At 42.7% G+C, this 24,555-nt stretch overlaps 1 protein-coding gene across 3 annotated transcripts in view; it reads left to right on the top strand.

The window, feature by feature from the left end:
* MAP3K9 (mitogen-activated protein kinase kinase kinase 9) overlaps window positions 1-24,555 on the top strand; it is a 75,128-nt gene that overhangs the window by 38,710 nt on the left and 11,863 nt on the right. The window contains exons 3-10 of one of the 3 annotated variants that reach the window (XM_088797389.1): window positions 4,078-4,258; window positions 12,761-12,909; window positions 13,850-14,025; window positions 14,123-14,173; window positions 18,198-18,438; window positions 20,000-20,122; window positions 21,223-21,376; window positions 23,689-23,757. In XM_088797389.1, the coding sequence (XP_088653515.1) occupies window positions 4,078-4,258; window positions 12,761-12,909; window positions 13,850-14,025; window positions 14,123-14,173; window positions 18,198-18,438; window positions 20,000-20,122; window positions 21,223-21,376; window positions 23,689-23,757 (1,144 nt within the window). The remainder of the gene's footprint in view (window positions 1-4,077; window positions 4,259-12,760; window positions 12,910-13,849; window positions 14,026-14,122; window positions 14,174-18,197; window positions 18,439-19,999; window positions 20,123-21,222; window positions 21,377-23,688; window positions 23,758-24,555) is intronic. The other 2 variants (XM_019733341.3, XM_019733342.3) reach the window with 2 other exon arrangements.

The following is a 24,555-nucleotide window of genomic DNA, read 5'->3' as shown; positions in this document are numbered from 1 at the left end:
TTCACCAGATTTTGATAAAATATTCTTAAATTTTCCAAGAAGGAAAGCACAATAATTTGTTATTTCTGCAGCTGTTTGTCAGTGGTAGAAGCTTGGAGTGGGCTCACCACAGTGATACAGATAAGTAAGCTTCCGTGAGTATAACCTTTCTCTCCCACCCAGGAAAGTGTGTTGGGAGAGAATTGTGTTCCACTCTGTTTTAAAAAGTAAATCTTTTCTCTGTAACAAATGGTATTGGGACAGCTGGATATCCAAATGCAGAAAAATGAAATTGGATGCCTTTTTCATACAATATACAAAAATTAACCAAGGGTGGATGAATGACTTACATTTGAGTATAACAGCTGAAATCATACAACTCTTAGAAGAAAACATAGAGGTAAATATAAATCTTCATGAACTTGGATTTGCTAATGGATTCTTTGATAGTATGCCAAAACCATGAGCAATACAAGAAAAAAATAGATAAAGTGGACTTCATCTCAATTAAAAACTTGTGCATCAAAGGACATTATCAAGTAAGTGAAAAGATAGCCCACAGAAAGGAAAAAATATCTGTACATCATCTATTTGATAAGGGTCTAGTATCCAGAATATATAAAGAACTCTTATAACTCAAAACAAAAAGACAAACAACAAATAGACATTTCTCCAAAGAAGACACACAAATGACCAACAAGGGCATGAAAAGATGCTCAGCGTCATTAATCACTAGGGAAGTGGAAGTCAAAATCACAATGAGATACCATTTCATATCCACTAGATGGCTACCCCAAAAAAAGAAAAGAAAAAGGAAAATAAGTATGGTAAAGATTGGAGAAAATGGAACCCTTATATATTGCTGATGGGAATGTAAAATAGTTCAACTCCTGTGGAAAACAGTTTGGCTATTCCTCAAAAAGTTAAACATTGGATCACCATATAACCTCATAATTCCATTCCTAGGTATACACCCCAAAGAATTGAAAACAGGTACTCAAAATATGTACACACATGTTCATAGCAGCACTATTCACAATAACCAAAAGATGGAAACAACCCAAATGTCTTATGAATGGACAGATGGATAAACAAATTGTTGCGTATACATATAATGGAACATTATTCATCTATAAAAAGGAATGAAATACTGATACAAGCTATAATGTGAATGAACGTTGAAAACGTGCTAAGTGCAGTAACGAGATGTGTCACATATTATGTAATTCCATTTATATGAAATATCCAGAATAAGAAAATCCACAGATAGAAAGGTGATTGGTAGTTGCCAGGGCCTGGGAGGAGGGCAAAATGGGGAATGACTGCTTAATGGGTGTAGGGTTTCCTTATAAGGGTGATGAAAATATTTTGGAACAAGGCAGAGGTGGTTGTTGTACAACACATTATGACTGTACTAAATGCCACCGAATTGTTCACTTTAAAATGGTTAGTTTTATGTTATGTGAATTTCATCTCAATTAAAAAAACTACAAGAAAAGTAAAGCTTTCACAAACTTAATTACCATAATTATTAATAGTAATAAGTGCTTAGTTGATACCAGTATGTCAGGACACCATTATTGAGAATCATTGGCTGTAGCCATCTGCCAGGATTACTAGCTGGCTTCTGATTACAACCTTTCCTCTTGGCTGAGGACAGCACCCCAGGCCAGAGATTTCTAACTCTGATGCCTTCAGGGGCCCAGCCTATTGGGATAAATGTTTGAGGTCAGCTGGGTATAAGGCGGCAGAGGGTGGTTAGTGGGGATTAGGTGGGACTGGGCTGGACCTGCACAATATAAAGGCAATCAGATTCAGCCAGACTGACCTTGGACTTATTCTTGCCCCATCTCCATCATTCCGCCATCCCCTGACAGACTAGTCTATTTTAAAAATCATCTTCAATATGTCATTCAGTTGCTAAACTATTTTTTTATAGCAGAATGTAAACTTCTGTGCTTCCCCTTCCGGCAGAGAACCTGAGGAAGCTCAGCTGTTTCCATATGTACCATGAAACTTTTATCCTCCTGCCCATTGTACCCTGTCTCAGCCACCCTGAAGTTTGGGGTAACTGGACTGAACCCAACTGGTTCTGTGGGCTATTACCATGTTTCCCCTGAATCTTCGGTTTAAGGACGGCTCAGAGAGAAATGGTAGCAGCTGATGGCGCCCTCTGTAGAGGGAATGGTGGGCTTCTTTAGTGTCTCTTTCCTTTAGTGTCAACAACCTGAGTGCATATTTGTCCATTGTCTCTGCTTGAGAAGAGGAGAGAGACATAGAAGAATCTGGAAAGATTTTTGTTATTAGATGAGATAGAGAAAGTTTGTTTGTTTGTTTGTTTGTTTGTTTGTTTGTTTTTAATCCACCCAAGCGTTCAGAGGCCTGGACCCATCCAGGATGCTGGATGGAGGCTGGGAGTCAGGAGGGGTGTGTCAGGGGGGTGTGGTATGGGGGAAGGAGACTTAGTTCATTAGATCTAGGGAGTGGCTGGCACTGTTTTCTTTTGTGCCTCCAGCTCTGTAGCTGTTTGTAATCCCTCTTTACTGATTATTTTCTGAGAAGCACGTAGGACATAGAGATCTTTGACCCACGTCCTTCAAAATGGTAACAATTCAGTGGACATTTGCTGGTGGGGGGTGGACAGGACAAGTACAGTTGTGTGACTTGAGGGACCTGCCTAAGGCCTGTGCCCTAACCCCCGCCCCCGCTTTCTGAATGGCAGAAAGAATCTTGCTTTCTTTCCTGAAATCCCGTGTACAGAACTCTGAATTCCAGGTGGTTCAGTATCTGGCCCATAAGAGGTTGTGCTTGTACAGCGCCTTCAGAACCATCCCACTTGTGAAAATGGAGGCTTGGCTTCCACTGATTCAAGGAGCTCACTGGCTACCCACATAGGCACAGTTCCTTGGCATAGCTTACAGGACTTTAGTCAATTAGCTTTTTTGCTCTTTTTGGGGAGATTGGCTCCCACAAGGGCACACTTATTGCTGGAACCATCCTATAGGTGAGGTGATTTTCTCAGCTGCTGCCCTAGGAAAGCCAAAATGGCTTCCACATTTCGGTGCTTTGATGTTAGAAGTTGGGAGACAGGGCCCAGAGTATAACTAGTTCAGTGTACTAGTTCCTCCTTCCTGGACCATGTTCACAGAGAACATATGTGACCCTATCAGCCAGTTCTCAATGGGTAGGGGCGAGTTCCTGGGTTAAGGGGAAATCTCTGTGCCCAGAAATGTGTTTTCTTAAGAGCTTAAGTAAAGTAACTTGGATTGGTTCATAGAAACTCTATAGATACTGAAACCTTGAAAATCCAACGTGTACCTCCATTCTTTGTGGTCTAAGAGAGGTTATAGTCCAGGGGTGCCCTGGCAATAGGAAGCCCAAGTAGCCGCTCGTCAGAAGGGTCAGCTGTGACATCACACGCAGCTCCTTTTATGGGCTGTGTGGTATAAAGGTTAAGAGAGAGGCTCTTGAATCAGGCTGCCTGGGTTTCAGTCTTGGCTTATTACCGTGTTTCTCCGAAAATAAGACCTAGCCGGACAATCAGCTCTAATGTGTCTTTTAGAGCAAAAATTAATATAAGACCCGGCATTATATATTATATTGTATTGTATTGTATTGTATTATATTATATTATATTACATTATATTATATTATATGATATTATACCTGGTCTTATATAAGACTCGGTCTTATAGTAAAATAAGACCGGCTCTTATATTAATTTTTGCTCCAAAAGACACATTAGAGCTGATTGTCTGGCTAGGTCTTATTTTCAGGGAAACACAGTAGTTGCATGGCCTTGGAAAATGTATTTAATGGTGCTGTAACTCAGTTTCCTCATCTGTAAAGCAGATGGCAATAGTACGTATCACATAAGGCTGTTCTGAGGGTAAGAGATAATGTGTATATAAGGCTTGGTACGAAAATGGACATATTGTATATGTTTAAAAAATGATGGTTCCTACCATCATTCCACGGTAGCTTCATGATGGAGCTTGCAGGAGAGGACAGCAGATGGCAAGAGGGCTCTGTATTCGGTGGTTTCCTTGTGATTAATGCAGATTCTCTGGTTTCTTCTGTATTCCTTTCCTTGCCCAGTATTGATCCTCCAGAAGGTGGAGAATGGAGACCTGAGCAACAAGATTCTGAAGATCACTGATTTTGGCCTGGCTCGGGAATGGCACCGAACCACCAAGATGAGCGCAGCAGGGACATATGCGTGGATGGCACCCGAAGTCATTCGTGCCTCCATGTTTTCCAAGGGCAGTGACGTGTGGAGGTAAGGGCCATAGGTACAGCGTCAGTGTTCCCCAGGTCTGTTTTGGCTGCACACATACTTCAGGACTTGGAGAACTGAAGTTGCATAGACTCCCAGGCACCCCAACTAGGTATAAGTGACCCCTTTAGAGCAATCTACACTAATTCCCATGTTGCCAGGGGACGATTTCCAATACCTTCATCTACCAGCAATTCCTCCAGTGCTGTGGCAGGTACCACCTCTATGCAGACCCCTTTGTGTTGGTGATTCTTCCTAGGGAAGACCAGTAGATGCCAGGGGCAATGTGTACTCCGACTGTAGGGTGGTGAGGGCACTCAGTCAATCCTGCAGACCTTCCTCAGGGTCACCCTGGCTTGCTTCGCAACAGTGGCTATTGCTGCTGGACTTGTCCTCACTGTAAGCTCTTGGGCTGATAAGTATTCTTTGTGCGCTTTTTTCCTGGTGGGCTGGAAAGTATCCTTTCCAGTTACCAGTTAACCTTTTAATCAAGGCTCTGTCTATCTGTTGAATATTGATAAAGAAATGGAAAAAGACAGATCCCCAGCACCCAGAACTGCAGAGTCACTGATTAGACCAGCCACCCCCCTAACAATTGTCAGCTCAAGAGGTCATAAGGATATGTGTCTAAGAATCGTGTCGCCACTGAGGGGAGGTTGAGCGTCCACAGTGCACGCATCGTCATGGCTGAGACAGGGACATCCACGTGGTATGCGAAAGGAAGGACTATAAGTTATCGTTGTACTTCAGTCTATGAAGTTGTTGCTTCCTGGTGTGTTGCAAAGTGAGCTTATGTGTGCATATGTGTGTGTGTGTGTTTTAAATAAAAGCTATATTGAGATACTATTTATATACCATGAAATTTACCCTTTAAATAGTATAAGTCAATGGTTTTTAGTAAATTTACAAAGCTCTATACCAATCACCATTTTTTATTAGTTTCCTAGGGCTGCTTTAACAAATTACCTCAAACCTGGTGGCTTATAGTCCAGGGGCCAGAAATCTGAAATTAGTGTCAGCAGGTCCACGCTCCCTCCAGAGACTTTAGGGGAGATTCTGTTGCAAATAAGATTCTGGGTCTTGAGACATGGATATAATTTTTTAGGGCCACAATTCAATTCAGTACAACCACTATCTATTTCCAGAACATTTTTATTATCCAAAAAAGAAACTTTATACCTATTAGCAGTCATTCCCTAATCTGCCCTGGCAACCATTGATTTACTTTCTGTCTCTATAGGTTTGGCTATTCTGGACATTTCTTACAAATGGAATCATATATTATGTGGTCATTTGTGACTGGCTTCTTTCATTTAGCATAATATTTTCAAGATTTATCCATGTTGTAGCATGTGTCAGAACTTTACTTCTTTTTATAGCTGAATAATATTCCACTTATGGACGTACCACAATTTGTTTATTCATTATTCTTCAGCTGATGGACATTTGGGTTGTTTTCACTTTTTGGCTATTATTATGAACAAGGCTGCTGTGGACATTTGTGTACAAGCTTTTGTGGGAACATATGTTATCAGTTCTCTTTGGTATATACCTAGGAGTGGAATTACTGAGTCACATGTTAATTCTGTTTAACTTTTTGAGGACCCGCCAAAGAGTTTTTCACCTTGGCCGCGCCATTTTACATTCCCAATAGCAATGTATGAGGGTTCCAATTTCTCCACATACTGTCAACACTAGTTATTGTCTGTTTTTTTGAGTCTAGCCATCTTAATAGATATTAAGTGGTATTTCATTATTGTTTTGATTTGTATTTCCCTAATGACTAATGATGTTGAACATCTTTTCATGTGTTTATTGTCCATTTTTATATCTTCTGGATAAATGTTGATTCAAATCCTTTGCCATTTAAAAAATTGGGATAGATGTCTTTTTATTTTCATGTTGAAAGACTTCTTTATACATTCTGGATACGAGTCCCTTGTATCCCAAGGGATATATATATATATATATATTTTGTGTTCCAAGATATATGATTTGCAAAAAATTTTTTCCCATTTTGTGGGTTTTCTTTTCATTTTCTTGATGGTACCCTTTGAAACACAAACATTTTTAACTTTGATGAAGTCCACTTTATTTTTTCTTTGATTGCTTGTGCTTTGGTGTCATATCTAGGAAACCATTGCCTAAGCCAAAGTTATGAAGATTTATACCCATGGTTTCTTCTAAGAATTTTATAACTTTAACTCTTATATTTAGGTCTCTGTCCCAATCTGAGTTAGTTTTTGTATGTGGTATGAGGTGGGGTCCAATTTCATTCTTTTGCATACGGCTATTTGTCCCAGTACCATTTGTTGAAAACGCTGTTCTTCCAAATTAAATTGCCTTGTCATACTTGTCAAAAGCAATTTACCACAAATGTAACAGTTTTCTTCTGGACTCTCAATCTACTCTATTAATCTAAGTGTCTACCTTTATATCATTATACCCTTATACCCTGTTTTAATTACTGTAGTTTTATAGGAAGTGTGGGTTCTCCAACTTTATTCTTCTTTTTTAAGATTATTTTGGCTATTCTGGATCCCTTGCATTCCCATATGAATTTTCGGATCATTTTGTCAATTTCTGCAAAATAGGCAGCTGGGATTTGGATAAAGATTGTATTAAATCTGTAAATCACAGATTTGAAGAGTCTTACTATCTTAAGCCTTTCAATCTATGAACATGGGATATCTTTCCATTTATTTAGGCCTCCTTTAATTTCTTTCAGATGTTTTGTACCTTCTGTATATTGAATCTCATTTCATTACACGTTAATTGCAGGGCAAAGTAGCTATTGTGAAGAAAATCGTTTTCCTTTACTTAAAGTAACTGACCAGATCTCATTGGGTTGACCTATATACTGATACTCAACTGGTTTTGACGTACAAAACTAGCAGTTTCATATGTATCAACCTAATACTTTCATTGCTTGACCATAGACTAATGAGCTTAGTTAATATTATATGTTAACTAAGCTAAGTTGCTATTACAAAGAGCCTACAGATGTGGCTTAAATAACATAGAAGTGTATTTCTTTTATAATAAGGGGTAGTCCAGCCAGTCCAGGCTGGTGGGGCAGTTGTGCCCTTCAAGATCATTCAGGAACCTAGGTTCTTTCAGCGTCCCTCAGTGCATTGTTTTTGTTTAAATGGTTGCAACTGAGTGTCTGTTACTTCTACATTATACTCTGCAGAAAAGGGGAAAGAGAGTTTCTTCATGGCAAGCAGCTCGTCTTTAATTTGGAGACGACCCAGAAGGTGTGCACGTCTCCTGTGTGCACTCCCCATTGCCTGCTCTAGGTCACGTAGGCACGCCTGGCTCCCAGAGAAATAGACAAATGTAGGCTCTAGCTGGGCAACTGTGTGCCCAGCTAAAACTCTTACTATAGAAGGAGGAGAAAGTGGATTTGGGGGAACAATCAACCACTTGCCACATTCAACTTCATCTTTCCTTTCTTCATGGGAAATCATGACTTCACAGTAACATGCTTGTTTTCTACGTTCTATATTCCTGCTAGCCTCTTCCTCCAGGTTGGCCCTGAAATCATTTAGCTTTTGTTGTCACATACTCCAAAGATTTCTGCTACTACAGTGATTTGGGCAGAGTTGCCTCTGCTATCCAGGTGCATTCTTAGTGGGAAGGGAAAGCCTAAGTGCCTCATGTAGAATCTTCTCATAGTGATAGAAATGCCAGGCAAGGAAGGGCGAGGCCATTGCAGGGCTTTGTCCATCATGGAAGGAACAAGGAAGGGCCTTTCAACTTTTACCCAAAGTGCCCTTGTTCCAAGACTAACCTGCAGGTTTTGCCCTCCAGCCACAGACCCTGAAAGCAGGCTTGAGGAGCCTGTGGTGAGAGGCATCTGATGAAGTAATTCTGCTGTCTGAAGGGACTGGCTTGGAGGTAAACTCCAAATCAACAGCACTTTGGATGAGGTGTCTTGGAATTTGTCACATGGTCTACTGTGCCGGTTGGTCTCTATTTTAAAATTGTTCCTGGGACTTAAGCCTCCTAACTCAGCTTGGTTGATGAATGTCATTTGAAAACATATATTACCCTGTTCCATTCCAGCTTTCTTAACTTCCATGCTGCAACAATTCTTTCTAGGACATAATCTATTAAACCCATTAAATGGGACTTTCATCCCTCCCTCCTCAAGCCTAAGTGGCTCAAATGATCTCGCACTTTTACCACAAGAAATCATGTGTCCATTGCTCTACATACAATACATATACACTGGTAACAGTATTTCCTGCCTACAAATGCTTAAGGCTAGTCTCTATGCTGAATGCTGTCCATCTTTTATCTCATTTGCCTGTTGTGTGTGGGATGAAATGGAGGCATTTTACTGATCACTTTAAAAATTACAGTAGTAAAACATGTTCACTATAGAAAAATTAGAAGATACGTATAAACAAAAAAAGAAAAAGAAAGTTACCCATAGCCCCCTTCTAAAGATAACCTACATTGATATTTTGGTGCATTTATTCCTGTACACGTGCTCATCCACCCATCCCTTAAAATGGGATCATTCTGTTTTGTAAGCTACTTTATTTTTTTTAAGGAGGGCGCAGCTCACCGTGGCCCATGCAGGGATCGAACCGGCAACTTTGGGGTGATTAGCACCATGCTCTAACCAACTGAGCTAACCAGCCACCCCTGTAAGCTACTTTTAAAATATAATACAGCACAAGTCTATTACCCCATCAATAAATATTTATTATGTCAATAAATATATTAATGTATATATTACATATGTATGTTAATAAGTGTGTCATCATTTTGAGTTAGGGTCTGGTTAACAACAAGAATTGTACATTACAATTTACAAAGTGTTTTTACATATGATATAGTTCATTTGTCTTTGGGGTCACAACTGATGACCAAGTGCAGGAGCCCATTCAAGAGTCACCGTCTCCTTTCAGAGTGTGGACCCCTGAGGTAGTCTTAGAGACAACGCAGGTTAATAAGGAAAACCGTCCTGGTCCAGCACAGGTGCAGAATTGCCATGCCTTTGGTTGGGAAGGGTTGCTCTCCACTCTGATGCTTTCCTTTACTTTGAAAAGAAGAAAACACCCCTCCCCCACTTCTGATCAAATGGTGGGAAGGATTACCACACCTCTGGAGGTGGCTAATTATTGACACAAGGGTGAATTCTCCCAGGGTTCCCGCCTTGGCTCTGAGGATGGGGATTCAATGGCAGCGCTGTGGGAGCTGATGGTTCTCTTTGGGGAAGGGACTCCACGGCAATGTTTTAGCTGAGCTGGTCCTTCCAGGCTGCTTGTAAATGGTCTTGAAAGAACCTCTTGACCTTTTCAGTACTGGGAGGGCAACAAAGTAGGCTAAATCTGAGGTAAATCGGTAGGCTTCCGCCCACGTCTCCCTACAGCTCAGACCCATCTAACTGGTATTTCTCCAGTTCCTTTCCTGGATTCTATTCCTGCGAAAGAAATGCAAGACTTCATTTACATCACCCACCTTCTGTTACAAAAATAAAGAGGAACATTGGCAGACGAAAACTTTGCCTGGTTTAGTCAGCCCCAGAAAGGCTTCTTACCTGAATGCTTGTGTCCCTCAGCAAGGCTCTCACCAGCCATGGTGGGCTCTCCCTAACTCTCACCAGACACTTTCTCATTGCAGGTCCTTTCCAAGGGGAAACACACTGCTTACTAGCCATAGATGGTCATTCCTGGATGAGGAGTAATTGTTATTTTTCCCTTGCAGCTATTCTGTGAGGTTGGTGTAGGGATGGCTGTCTTTGTTGTACAGATGAGGAAACTGATGTTTGAAGAAGTGAACTTGCTCTCCCAAGGTCACATGGCTGGTCACTGGTAAAGCAGGCATTTGACCCAAGTTTGTCTAAATCTTTCTTGAGCAGCAATTCCCCCCACCCTTACCCCCGCCCCCGCCCCCACTTGAGCATCAGCTCTCCCATTTCACTTAGTTGTAGAGCCCTTCAAAGGGAATGGAATGCTGACAAACAAAGAAACAAGCCAGGTATGAGCAGATCTAAGCTGGTTGAAGCTGGGAGGGGTAGAGTCCCTGGCTCCTCCCTCTCCCAGGTGGTCTGAGGCAACTCCATGGGCCACTTAGGGTTCCCTGTGAAAACCACCACAGAGGAGATGCCAGGACACAAATAGGACACATATTTGGATCTTGAAAACACTCCAGTATTTTTCCAGGTGGTTAGGGTTCAGACACCATTTGTCTTTGCCTGGACGGGAGAAAGAAGTTCTTTGGGTTTCTGTTCCTCAGGGTGGAGATGGGCAGTAGTGCCAAGAGCAGACAACTGAAGATGAAAGTGGCTCTAACGTAGGAATCTAGTCAGCAGTGCTGAGAGTTCCTAGAGGCCACTTGGTAGAAGCTGCGAAGCATGACCAGTGCCTGGATGAGTCACATTAAAGGCTTGGCAGGAAGTACAATAATGCAATTGTTGCTGGTCTTCAGGGCTTATTCTAGGGTACCCAGTGCAGTCTGCAGGACCATCTGACCAAGCACTCACTCCCACACCCATCCACAAACTCACTCACCATGTGAGTGTCTACTGTGTACCCAAGTCTAGGCAAGGTCCTGAGAATGTAAATTAAAAGCTATTATCCCTGCCCTCTAGAGCCCATAGGCTGGTAAACAAACAACTACAATACCCGACAGCCCAAACAAAGGCTGAGTAACACCGGGGTGTCAGGGAAGGCTTCCTAAAATATCCAATTGTTCCCATCGGTCTCAGTCTAAAATCCAACTCCTTGTCTAGACAAGACACGACTTGGAATTGTCTACCAGGCTTTCTTCTGTCAAGATAAGGAAAGAAAGCAATCGTATTTGGAGCGGTTACTGGGATAAAGCCATTGTCCAAGGAGACTGGCCAGGCTACTCAGAGGGTACACCCAGGGATCCCCCAGGGTGCCCTGGCACATTGGTTGGCACGTTGCTGCTCTTTGGAGCCATGCCAAGCCAGTTGGGCTTCTTTGACATCAAGTTCATACCCTTGAACGTGCTGATCTCTGTCTCTGGAGCACTGGCTGTTCACTCAGCAGTCAAGGTTTAGCTCAAGGTTTAGCAATGTCCCGCCTCCATCCTGGTCTGGTTTGGGTGACCCTCCTCTTGTGCTTTCATAGTATCTCTGTTGTGACTTATTTCTCTGTATTCTAATTGTTTTTTTCTGTTCCTCTCATGAATCTATAGATAAGATCTGTGTCTTATCCTGTATCCCAGGCTTGGCATCGAGCTTGATGCATAGTAAATATTTAGTAGATGTTTAAAATGAATGAGTAAATGGTGGTGCATTTGAATCAGATCTTGAAAGATGATTAGAGTTTATCAAGCAGAGAAATGGTAAAAGGGCACTCTAGAGAGAAAGAACTGAGAAGACGTCCAGGGTCCACTATGACTTATTTTGTGTATGCTCTTAATCTATGCTGTTAAACCTATCTGCTTTCCTCATCGGCAAAATGATGATAAAACTTATCTTGCAGGTTTGTTGTAGGGATTCAAGATGATGTTTGTAAACGACTTAGCACCCTACACATACAAGGTACCATGATTGACTAGATAATGGGTTTTCTTTTTTTTTAAATTAATATGATTTTGGGGGGAGTTGTAAGCCACTGATGAATATTAACATTTTTGAGGTTTGTGTTGAAAATATAAGGAGAGTCACTCTTCCAAATGTTCATGGCCTGACATTTTCTTGTCCTGACTTATTCCTGGAAGGATCGAATGCTACATGATTTTGCCTAGTTCTGATGGTGAATTTAGAATAATTATTCTGCTAAGCCTTGTGCTCCACCTTCTCTGACTCCCAGGACATTTGAAAAGAAATTCTTTGTGTGGACGTGAAAGGTAGGGAGGGAACTCTGAAGTCCTCACAGCTGACGCTCTGATCTGCTCCACTGATGCAGGCTGCCCGTGTGAAGCGTTCCCCTTTGAATTAGACAGAGGTCTCCATTAAGGACTCACTCACGCCGATGGGGGTAGGAATCTATTCAGCCTAGTGGGCATTACAGAAATCTTTTACAGGAGAAAAATCTGTTTGTTTTGGGTGGTCAGCTCTCTACTTTTCTCAAGCTAAAATAATGTATTTGTGACTAAAGCTGAAGTTTTCTTAAAACAGAAAACAATGTACTTGTATTTTGGAGAGGATACTTCTTCTCCCAGTTTATTGTATGAACAATAACAACAACAAAATAGCTGTGGCCCTTGAGCACTGAGTTAAACACTAGAGTAGCTCATTTAATTTCATGACAGCCTGTGAGAATGCTAGTGTTATTTGCCCTTTACAGATAAGGAATTTGGGAAACAAGACTTTGCAACCAAGTGTGCCTGACTCTAGAGTTTTTGCTTTCAGCCAGTAGGCCTTATGGTCTCCCTTTTATATTACATTAGTACATCTATTCTGTTAGTCTCCCTACATGCGGGAGACAATGTGGGATGCTCAGCAAGGCCTCATGAGCTATTTCCGTGAAGGTGCACGTGTGGTTTATTACGTGGCTTCTGTCTTCTTTTCCTTAGCTATGGGGTGCTGCTTTGGGAGCTACTGACTGGGGAGGTGCCCTTCCGAGGAATCGATGGCTTAGCGGTCGCTTATGGAGTGGCCATGAACAAGCTCGCCCTTCCCATCCCTTCTACATGCCCAGAACCTTTTGCCAAACTCATGGAAGGTAAGTGACCCGTGGCCAGAGCAAAACTGGACACGGTTTACCTTCCTATTGGCACTTGATAGGTTTTGGCCAGTTCTGCAGGATCCTTTACTGGCAGAGGAGAAGTATTAGTCACTCAAGGAGGAATCCTGTGGGCCATGGGAAGAGCTGCTTTAAGACGATGCCAGCACCCTGCTACATTGATGTCACAGATGTTCCTTCTCTCTGTCTCCAGCGACTGTAGAACTTAACTTAGTAACTAAAGCCCGCTATCCAGTACTTCAGTATATTTATTATTAAATACAAAATAAAAAAGTAGAGCAGCTTTTACTGCAAGACCTCTGAGTGTCTTACATATAGAAACAAAGAGTATCTGAGAAGAAAAGAACTCCAAAAGTCATCTCGTCAATCTGATACTTTTGTAGGTGAGAAACCCAAAGCTGAGAGAGGTTAAGTGGATACGTGGCCCCTCCATTAGTTAGCGGCTGAGGTGAAAGTGGAAATAATTCACTTTTCCTGACGCCTACTCCACTGCTTCTTACCCTTACCTCTCATTGAGGTGGGGCAGGGTAGCTCATTTATTTGCAGGAAAGTGAGGCCCGAGGTGTAATAGTCACCCACTGTGAGGACTAGAGTCCTGAATAACGTGATAACTTGTGGTAGTCGTGCTTCACCCAAGGGAACTCTTTGGACTTGTTTTATCTTTATGCTAAATCAACCATCAGAATTAGATGGGTGCAAAACTGCTGCATTTTATTTCCAAATTCACTCTTTATGATTATGATATTGGACAGCTTGCTTTACTTCTTAATCCCTATCTGTGGTTTCCAAAAATCCCATCTCTGTTTCTGGAAGGAGAAATAAGAGGTGATTTTCTGGTAAATGAGGCCAAGTGATATCCAAAGTCTTACATTTGCCTCTGGCCATTCATGCTTTTTGTCTACTCGCGTGTTCCATGAAGATTGCTGGAATCCCGACCCCCATTCACGACCATCCTTCACAAGTATCCTGGACCAGCTAACTACCATAGAGGAGTCTGGTTTCTTTGAAATGCCCAAGGACTCCTTCCACTGCCTGCAGGACGACTGGAAACATGAGATTCAGGAGATGTTTGACCAACTCAGGGCCAAAGAAAAGGTAAGAAAGAAAAGAAAAAGGCATGCAGGGTTTGAATCCGTAGACCCTCTCTACTGGGCCTAACAAGACTACCTTCTGGCTTCGTTTGCGATAACAGGGCAGGTCTTTCCTTTCCGGCTTTACATGGAGAGAATTCTCCAGGCCTCAGGTATGTCCTGAAATGGTATAGACTTTTTCTGTCTTTTGGGGATATGGCAGGATTAAGTAGGGGGAGTCATGAGTCCAGAGCTCTCCTTGAGGGTATCTACTGCATTGTCCAAACCAGACGAAGAGCACCACTGGACAAGTACCAGTGGGGTGTCACACCCTGCCCGCTGAATATACGACAGGGCTCTGGAAAGGTTTCTTGGTTTTGTAATGGCCTCCTAGAGGGGATAACTTGATACAAGATACTTCAACATTGAGAACAGTTACCAGAACATCTTGCCAGTGTCTTGGTATCACCATTAGAAATAGAATGTGGACTAAAAATACCATGGGTCTGAAATTGTTTGGCATTTTTCATGTTTTTATGAAAAGGGCTGAAAGCCCAAACCAACTAGCGGGGTTCAGAGACGCTTAGTCTACTAGAGATCCACCTTTTTGTTTTGGGAGCCATTCCTTAAGTGGCCCCTCCCTATGCCCTGAGTGTCTAGCGAGCAATCAGTGTCTATACTGGTGAAGCTAATCAAATCACTGGTAGGTACAGGACTAAATATAAGGGCTACAGCTAGGACAGGAGGAATGCCCATATAGAGACTTGTTCCCTTCTCACTCCCCACCATGGGAATTTGGGAAGCAATATGATAATAATAGTAGCTAAAATTGTATATGTCTTTCACTTGAAAGTTCTGATGAGACCTTTTCATCCTTTTTATCCAGGAGTCTTATGGCCCCTGCCACCAACATGTAGGGTAGGTGTTAACTATCTCCTTCTTCTCAGAGCTGAGGGTCAGTGACTTGCCTAGTAAGTGGGGAATCAGAATCTTGAACCTGGATCTTCTGATTCCAGAGCCATCTGCTTTCCCGTATCATTATTGTTTCCCTAAACAAATGACTTCAGAATCATTCCTGGAGCTTATTTGAGGAGAGTAAACTTTTTATGCAACATAGCAGTTCTAAACCTGGTACTGTTTGGCAAGTCAACGAGCATTCTACAGGAGAATGGAGGGAGCCTATGATGAATCTTTAGGGCATAGGGAGGGAAGTGGGTGAACCTGCACTGACCATTGAGCAGAATGATTAAAAAAGACTTCCTATTATTACTAATGCTATTCCAGCTAGAAGAACCCCCGAGTTGCTAGCCTTTTTTTAGATGACTGAATCACTGACTCTTGGTTATTTCTTCTGATTGATGAAATTATAAGAGTAACAGCCAGTAAGAAAAATGAAAGTTGGCTTTTGTCAGTAAGCAGTTACTAGGAAAAGCCAAGCCCATTCTCATAATAGCTAACATTTACAGAGCATGTACTGTGTGACATACTCTGTTATAAGTCACTTATATGAATTCTTACATAAGCTAATTATCTTACGTAATACAACCCTCTGATGTCAGTGCTTTTGACGTCGTATCACGTTTGATGCCCGTGTTAAGTTGCCCAAGGCCACAATTCAGGCACTTTTTTCCAGAGTCTCTGCTCTTAACCACCATGCTCTAATGCCTCTCCATTATAAGGCTCATAGTTGGGCAAGTGAGGGTAAGATGAACGATGAGTTTTCTCTCTGGAAAGATTTCTTTTAAATCATTGTATGTGAAACATGTGATTTGTATACTATGAGGTTGATCCCCCAGTAGGTGTTTCGCAAGAAAGGGATTTACCATATTTGGGGTTTTCCAGGTATATGGTACCATAGGCAAGCAGTCCAGGGATGTCGTGGTTTCCCATGTGATTCAACTCATTCTTTGGGTTGACTCAACCTACTGCTTCTAGGTATTGTGACGATGGATTGGTCTCTGGGTTGGGGTTTGACTTCCCTTAAAGGAAGGATCTTATACCCAAACCATCCCTTAGACAAGGGCATGCAGGAGAGAGGATTCAGGAAGGCTGAAATGAGCTTGAACTTTTCAGCTTTCCCATTTAACAGCAAATCAATCAACTCAGAATCATTTTTCTGACTCTTCCTTATGTTTTTGTTCTCCCAAAGGTGAAAACAAAGTAGTGGGACAGGGAAGCCAATGATTTGGAGGGTGCATAATTAATCTGTTTGGGGCTTATTTCATCAAAGAAGAAGCTCAAACCTTCAGGTTCATCTCGCAGATAGTTGTGATGAATTTATGTTCTCATAAAGAAGGGTTGCATTTATAAAATTATTTTCTATTTCCTTCTTCTTCTTTGTCATTCATTCATTCATTCATTCATTCATATTTCATTGACTCAACAGTTATTCAGCAACTACTGAGCACCTACCACGTACCAGACAATTTTCAACGTGTAATCCTTTTCTCGATTTATCTCCTTTCTATCACTTTTATGGTTGTTTTGATATTCTCTTGGGAATGGAGGACAACTCGAATGAAAAGCAACTAATATCAGAATATTTTATTCTCATCTTGTCTCTGTTCTCTCTTCTGCTCTCTACCTGCTGCTCAGCTTCCCCACTATGTGTTCGCATACCTTTTTTTTTTTTTTTTATAGCTGTAGGTTGTTTTTTCTATAGTACAGTGTTACCTCGGTTTTCTAACATCTCCATTGATGAACATTTCGGTTTACGAACGCCGTAAATTTTATGGATCTATGGTATCATTAGATAGTACAATTCATGCTAAATTTACAGTTTTAGGGATTGATTTTAAAGGTCTGGAATAGATTAATCCATTTTGCATTGCTTTCTATAGGGAAACCATGCCTCAGTTTTTGAACGTTTCAGGACTCGAACGGTCTTCCAGAACAGATTACATTTGAAAACCGAGGTACCACTGTATTTTGTTTTAGTCCAGAATGACTTCTTCTGGTGGAACATTTCATTGAGAATTTTAAGTTTCAACCACAGAAATGTTGCTCTGGCTTTTTTTTTTTAAAACTTTTACTTATTTTAAGTGTGTTTTTCCAGGACCCATCAGCTCCAAGTCAGATAGTTGTTTCAATCTAGTTGTGGAGGGCGCAGCTCACAGTGGCCCTTGTAGGGATCGAACTGGCAACCTTGTGGTTAAGAGCACTGCACTCTAACCAACTGAGCTAACTGGCCGCCCCATGCTCTGGCTTTATTGAAGAAGATTCCTACTTGAAAGACATGGTTCTCTCAGGTTACTGACAAAGCTTCTTAAGTTTTCCCCTACCCCTACACCACTTCAATCCTAGGTCCCGGGTAACCATTGTTAACAGTTTAGAGTCCAGATTTTAAAATTTTATACACATGCTTTATGTGTTCCTATTTTATCTCCTATTTCCTGATTCCATATTTCGCCTCTTCCCAGAGACTCCATGGTGGGTTCATTTATAATAAGCTCATGCAGAAGGAAAACAGGGAGGCAGGGAAGAGGTTCTGCCCACTTAACATGGCAGTAGTTCTAGAGCAAGTGTCTGGCAAAGACTTCAGGAAATGTTCTCTTCTCTTTGCTGTGCTGTCATGATCCTTCCAGAGCAAAAGGTTTGGCTTTAAGATAAGATAAGCATTTAGACCTCGTGCTTCTGTGGATTCACTCATCCAGTGAACATGCCTTACATACCTTTTGAAAAGCCACCCTGGAAATAGTTCTATTTGAATGTTAGCTGATGTGGGAAGGTGATTCATTTACAATGGGCACATTTAAAGCTAGATCACATTAAGTTGGCTCTGATTTTTTAAAAAAATATTTTCTATAATGGCAAACAAAAATAGAACCAAGTCTGTAAAATTTAAATACATATGTTTTCTACCCAAGTCCTCAATTTTTTCCTCAGTCACAGGCAATTTTAATCAATAATCAAGGAGCAACTGGGAACTATGAGCCTCTGACCCCCGGGCTTAGCCTGTGGCTACTCTACCTGTATCCTCAGTATGGCTGTTCTGGGATTTCCTCTCCCCACCATTCAGGTGGTCAGGTTTTCATTTACTAGCTATTGAGCCCTCCTGTCCACTGGGGACTTGAAGTATGGGGCATTACAGGAGTGCTCTCCAGGGTGCTATGCGCAGTAATGCTCTGGGCTCTTGGGCCTCACCCCTCTGCACTGAGCTCCCCGCTCTTCTCTCTGATGGCTCTACCTGCCCCACAGGAGCTCCGCACCTGGGAGGAGGAGCTGACACAGGCTGCGCTCCAGCAAAAGAACCAGGAGGAGCTGCTGCGGCGCCGGGAGCAGGAGCTGGCCGAGCGGGAGATTGACATCCTGGAGCGGGAGCTCAATGTCATCATCCACCAGCTGTGCCAGGAGAAGCCCCGGGTGAAGAAACGTAAGGGCAAGTTCAGGAAGAGCCGGCTGAAGCTCAAGGACGGAAACCGCATCAGCCTCCCTTCTGGTCAGTGGCCAGGGACCTGCTGGGACTTGGGAGCGGGGCAAGGGGCTGGTGTGGCCGGGGGTTAGTGGGAGCCAGGGACTGAGCTTGGAAACACAAGCTGGTTTGGAAAGAGCCATTCTATTCAATGGAAAGACGGGGCTGCTGAAAACCTACCCACTTCAGGGGAAATTTTGAGTGTGACTGAAGGGAAGAGAAGGGTGATGGTCCTGACGGTCCATGGTTGCTCACATAGGCACATCTCACTTTAGGCGAACTTAGAGGAGGAAACATGTAATTGGGGGGGGAAAATTCCCGGGTGTGTATGTGTGAGACAAGTGAACTCTAGTCTCCACGAAATAACTCATCTCAGGGTTTCTTGAAATAATTAGTTCTCTGCATGCAATTGAGATGAGGATTAATATATAAGAATTTGATTTACACATACCCTTTCAGAAACACATCGGCGGAATATAAGTACATTTGTAGAATCTATAGCCTTGGGAAAATTCTAAGAAATATGAAACTATGAATTAGAATCTTGTGGGGTGAAGTGTACCCATAGAGAGAGATGTGTGCTCAAGCGTGTGTTTATGTAGATAAAAAGAGTTTACTGTATTCGGAGTCCGTAAGGCTTCCAGGAAGCAAGGTTATCAGAAGTGTAAGGAACCAAGGAAACGTGACACAACAGGAGCAGAAGTGGGTGATTTTAAGCACTAGGGTGGTGGCTTACATACAGACAAGGGAATTCATTTAGTGAAAGTCAGTGAATGTGTTCATGGGACATGTTTACTGGTTTCCCGGTTGTACATTTTTTTTCTTTTCAGGTAACAGAGTCTTTAAGCGCCTCTTGAGCATATAGCATGTGCCAGCATACCGCAGCATACGGGGGAAGCAGATATAAAAGCAATAGTTCCCACCTTCAGGGAGATCACAGTCTAGTAGCGAGATAGGTGTCAACTCACAGTCTAATTATAATACCTCTTTGATAAATGAGGAGAATGAAACTCAGAAACTCATAGCTGTAAGTTGTACATTCCTGGTGTGATGCTGTAACTGCCTTTGGAATATGTCAGAATTTGGACCTTTCATTCCCAGGTCCCTCACTCCGCTGAGTTCCCACCAAGGACTAGTTGCTGTTACCCTGCTCTGCCTGCGCGGAGTGATAGTCATTAGTCTGCCTGCTTTGGTCCCTGCGAAGAGGAAGCGTATGCTTAGATTACATGAAATGGAGAATTTTAAGTTGGATTTCCTAGAATAATTAGCTCTCCTGAACTAAAAATGACTATTCTAAATATGTAATTGCTACACCTGTATACATTATACAGACAGCTTTATGAAAACTGTCTAATGGCGTTCACTCAGATGAGGAATTTCCTTCTCCTCGTGCGTTCATCTTGCCATCCTACTGTCTGTTGGGAAAGCAAGAGGATTCTAAAACAGAATATTTCCCAGGTGAACAAGGAGCTTCTCAGGAAATGGGGGCCTGTCCCTCAAGCCTGCCAGGAAGTGTCAGTTTTCCCATGAATTTGATGATGGGAAACTTCTAATGCATACACATGTGTCTGTTTTTCCCCCCAAGCAGATTTCCAGCACAAGTTCACGGTACAGGCCTCCCCCACCATGGATAAAAGGAAGAGTCTCGTCAACAGCCGCTCTAGTCCTCCTGCAAGCCCCACCATCATTCCTCGCCTTCGAGCCATCCAGTGTGAGACTGTTTCCCAAATTAGTTGGGGCCAGAACACACCAGGGGCACCTGTCCCCTTCTCTGTCCAGCCACCGACTGGTCCAGGCTTGCTCCATCCATAACTTCTGCCACCTCTTCTCGACAATGTGTATATACATGCACATATGTACGCAAACCGAGCCCTCCCCTTGTCTCCCTCCATTAGTTTTACTGCTGCTTCCTCTACCTTTTGCTCTTAGTCAGATACCAGAAAAAGGGTATGTGGGCATTGTGGGTATGAAGCAATTTGGAAACAGGTGTGTGATGCACGTATAGGTTGGTACCGTGGCCTGGGAACCTTGTGAGCTCTGCCATATTTGGTGCATCATTGTTTTTCTTCTGTTCATGCTTCCCAGGGAAGAGTGGCTTCAAAGTGTAGTCCTAGGGAAACTTGCCAAATATTTTATGATAGGCCAAATCTGGACCAATTTTATTTTTATGGCAGTGTTTATTAAAAAGAATTTATACATACACATACATGTACACATGTGCATGCATGTGTGTGTATGAATGAAATAGTTTCCCTAATTTAAAGGTAGAAATCATAAAAAAAAACGCTGGATTTCTGGCTTTCCTTGAAACTAAGTCATTGGATTCATTTTTGCATGTGGCCACTGTTGGCTGGAACTCACGGCAGCTTCTACATGCCCTGCATTTTGCCTCAGTTCCCTCACTTCACTCATTTGTGGTATAAGCCAAGTTTCTGAAGCATTTGGGTTTCAGCCCTTGCTCTCAGGTACCAATTTCTGAGGACTGTTCCACCTCTCTTATCTATTACATTTCTCTAGGCCTATTCCTTCCCTGTCCTCCGACTTCCTTCTCCACAGTCTTGAAATCCTCATTTTCTTCCTTTCTAGCACTTTCTTACCAAATTTCAGGACTTCCACATCTTCCTTACCCCTTATCTTTTTCTCTTCCACCTACTTCCCCACCCACCCCCACCCCACCCCCAATTCCACCCCACAGAACGTGTGTGTGCGCACGTGTGCATGTGTGTGTGTCTGCCTGCTTGGGTAGAGGCTAGTTATGGGGGGACTCTTTGTGTCTCTTTTCAGATCCCATCCAACCTTTGTTATTCACAGTGACACCAGGTGAAAGCAGCAAAACCTGGGGCCGGAGCTCAGTCTTCCCGAAGGAGGAAGTGGAGGAGGAAGAGAAGAGGGCCCCCAAGAAGAAAGGACGGACGTGGGGGCCGGGTACACTTGGTCAGAAGGAGCTTGCCTCAGGAGACGAAGGGTAAGATCCAGATGATGGGAAATTCTTTCTCATTTAACGTCGGGTGCACTGTTTTCAACTATGATGTGAAATAGCATTTTCTCTGTTGTGTGTTTCACTCCTTTCTGAGAAATTATAAGCTTCTTGATCTTTACCACAGAGTGTTCCAATCTCCTTTTTCCCTGGAATCTCCTAGGATAGGGGTCGGCATACTTTTTCCAATAAGGGCCAGATGATAAATATTGTAGGCTTTGTGAGCCCAGTGGTGTCTCTTGTAACTACTCAACTCCACTGTGGTAGTGCAGAAGCGGCCATAGACCATGGACAAGACGTAAATGAATGAGCATGGCCGTGTTCCAGTAACAGTTTTTATAAAAACAGGTAGCAGGCAGAATGTAGCCCACAAGTTATCGTTCACTGACCCCTGAAGGTGTCCTAGTCAGAGTAGCAAGTACTCCAAGCATTAAGCAGATAGAGAGTTCTGCCTGAGCGTTCCCCTTATACCTGGCTCTTCCCCTTAAAAACATCTGCTGAGAAGTAAGAGTGGATTATGAGACTCTTGACTTGAGGCTCATTTCAAAGCAGCGGCCCACAGAATAATCTAGCTCTGGCAGAGCAGTTAGACATAATTCAAGGGCCACTAGAACTTCTCTTAGGCCCCGCCCCACAGCCACACTAATGTGTATGAGCTCCCCCTCTGTTCTCGCTGTGGGCTTGCGGCCTAGGAGATAAGTTGTACCCAGTTCCAGTCCTTCAGAGGCTAGTCACTAGTCGTGTAGTAAAGAGTTTGCATGCTGACCCCAGCCTGCCTGGGTGCAAATCCTGGCTCCACCATACCCAGCTGGGGGACTTTATATTTTCTCATCTATAAAATAGGGATTATATCTGTACCATCTCATGGAGTTGACGGAGGATTAAATAAATTCATCTTTGTGAAGTGCAAAGATTAGCTAGCTCATGTGGCTGGTTAGCTCAGTTGGTTAGAGTGCGTTACTACTAACACCAAAGTTGCCAGTTCAGTCCCCGCGTGGGCCACTGTGAGCTGCGCTCTCATTTAGAAAAAAAAAAAGATTAGCTGCCTCATAGTGAGCATGTGTACATATTTGCTATGGTTCTTCCATGCTTCTCATACAATTCTCTTTCATACCTGAAGAATGAACATAGCGGGTTATGCTTCTTATTCATGGTGTTAGAATCTAGAACCATGTTTCTTGACTTTTCCTAGTGTGAGTATAAGTAGCAACCCCCTTTACCTTTTTAAGTGGCTCTATGAAGAGCTTCCAAGGTTGAATATTAGGCTTATATGTGCCCTGCACCTATAAGGTAACTGCCCTTGGTATTCCTCCAAACACTAAGATTTCATGTCCAAAATCTGTTTCTCTGTGTTATACCTTGGAATAGAAAATTTAGATATGAGGGCAAACTTACCTAAGCGTTGTAGGAATTCAGTGATTGAGCTCTCTGGGGATGACAGATTGCTCTGCTATACTGAATTCTACAGTAGCAAGAGCGCCTCAGTTTGTCCTTTGAGCCCTGGCCTAGAGTAGAGCTGAGCTGGGGATGAGAAGAAACTGTCACCCTGAATCCCGTGATATTTCTGACATTAGTGTGATTCTAGGTAGGATTTCCGAGGGTGGCTATGGATCCCAATAGTTTCTACGGCTCTGCTTCATTAAAAGATTTTTTTTTTTTTGGTCTTGTTAGTAAAGTAACTTTATTTTGCATTACCAAATATTAACTTTGGGATTTTCTTCCTCCTTATATAGATTTTTTCCCTCAAAACTTCTGAATGAGTTCAAAATATGTGACTTTATTTTTCATGATTCTTAATTCCTATTGAAGAGATAAAATATATTCTATCCAGTCTCGAGTAAAGACTTCCTTAATGTCAGATATTTTTGAGAGCCTCTGTATGACAATATTTCTAAATGTAGTCCCTGTTGACTGAAGAAAATACATAATGGCAAAAAGCTATATTGAATTTCGTAAGGTTAAGTGAATTTGCATCTCCATACTTTAAAAAAATAGTACACATCTGTAGGAAACATACACTCTTATCTGTAGTCAGCTTGGGTATCTATGGGTTCACAGGACCCCTGCAATTATGCTGTGGCTGCCCAGGACCAGTCACACAGATTTGGAAGGTCTGGCCTGTACCAACTCAAGCAGGGCCATCTTGTTAATACTCTTTAATGGTGTAGGCTTTGCTGACTGGACAAGGGGAGGGTGGATGGCGATGTAGCTAGAGGGCAGCCCTGAGGGTTCTCGTGTGGGAGAGGCTAAGCTGGATGTGCCCGCTGCTGCCCACTACTGATTGTCTTTATTCATTGAAGATCCCCTCAGAGACGTGAGAAAGCTAATGGTTTAAGTACCCCATCAGAATCTCCACATTTCCACTTGGGGTGAGTCTACTCTTCACCCTTGCAAATGTATTGGTAATAATCCCCCTTCCATTTCCTTGTTCTCACAGCATACGCCAGAGACTCAAACCTCATTATTACCGGGCTGTGCTGATGCGTTTTTTGTTGTTGTTTTTTTAAGCAGTACCATCGTGCACCTTGGGAAAATTCCTGTGTTGGGCTGACTGTTGCTTGTTCTCCACTTCCCTGACCTGTTGGGGTTCTCCGGGCACCCTTAATTTTACGCAGACGGTACTTGGCTATTTACCCTTTGATCTGTAGCCCTGGCTTTGACTTTACTAATCTGGATTTCCTTGGACCCAGAGCTGGAGGCGGTGTTACAAGATTATCAGTTAGAAGACCCAAGCTAGGGGTTTAGCAACGTGCTCATTTCTGGCTGTGTCTTTTGGTGGACACCGCTGGTGGCTGGAATGTACTTGAATTCATTGGTGTTTGTGATAGCACTTGAAACAGAGACCTGAAGTCAGGACAAAGGTGGTCGTTCAGGATGGGCGGGCAAGAGGAGGCTATAGTTGAACAACTTTTTCTGTCCCTAAAATGAGCGCCACCTCTGGTTCTAATCCTCGTATCTCCAAGGCAACCATAGCACAGATTTCTCAGTCCTCCCTCTTGCTGTCCTCAAGCGAAGAGACCAGTGTTTCTGGGCCCCTGATTCCCCCAGTCTATAAGGGGGTTAGGCGGGGCTCCCAGCCTGTATCCTGGGGTTCCTGGCTTGTCAGTGTGAGCTGATCACAGAGATTTGAAAGTGAGCTCCTGTCCTTTTCCTCTCCAGTCCCAGAC

This window comes from Rhinolophus sinicus, chromosome 3 (genome assembly GCF_057876585.1).
Source record: "Rhinolophus sinicus isolate RSI-liver-muscle chromosome 3, RSI-T2T, whole genome shotgun sequence".
Lineage (NCBI taxonomy): Eukaryota > Metazoa > Chordata > Mammalia > Chiroptera > Rhinolophidae > Rhinolophus > Rhinolophus sinicus.
Note: the sequence above shows the minus strand (reverse complement) of the source record. Positions and strands in the feature narration are given on the sequence as shown.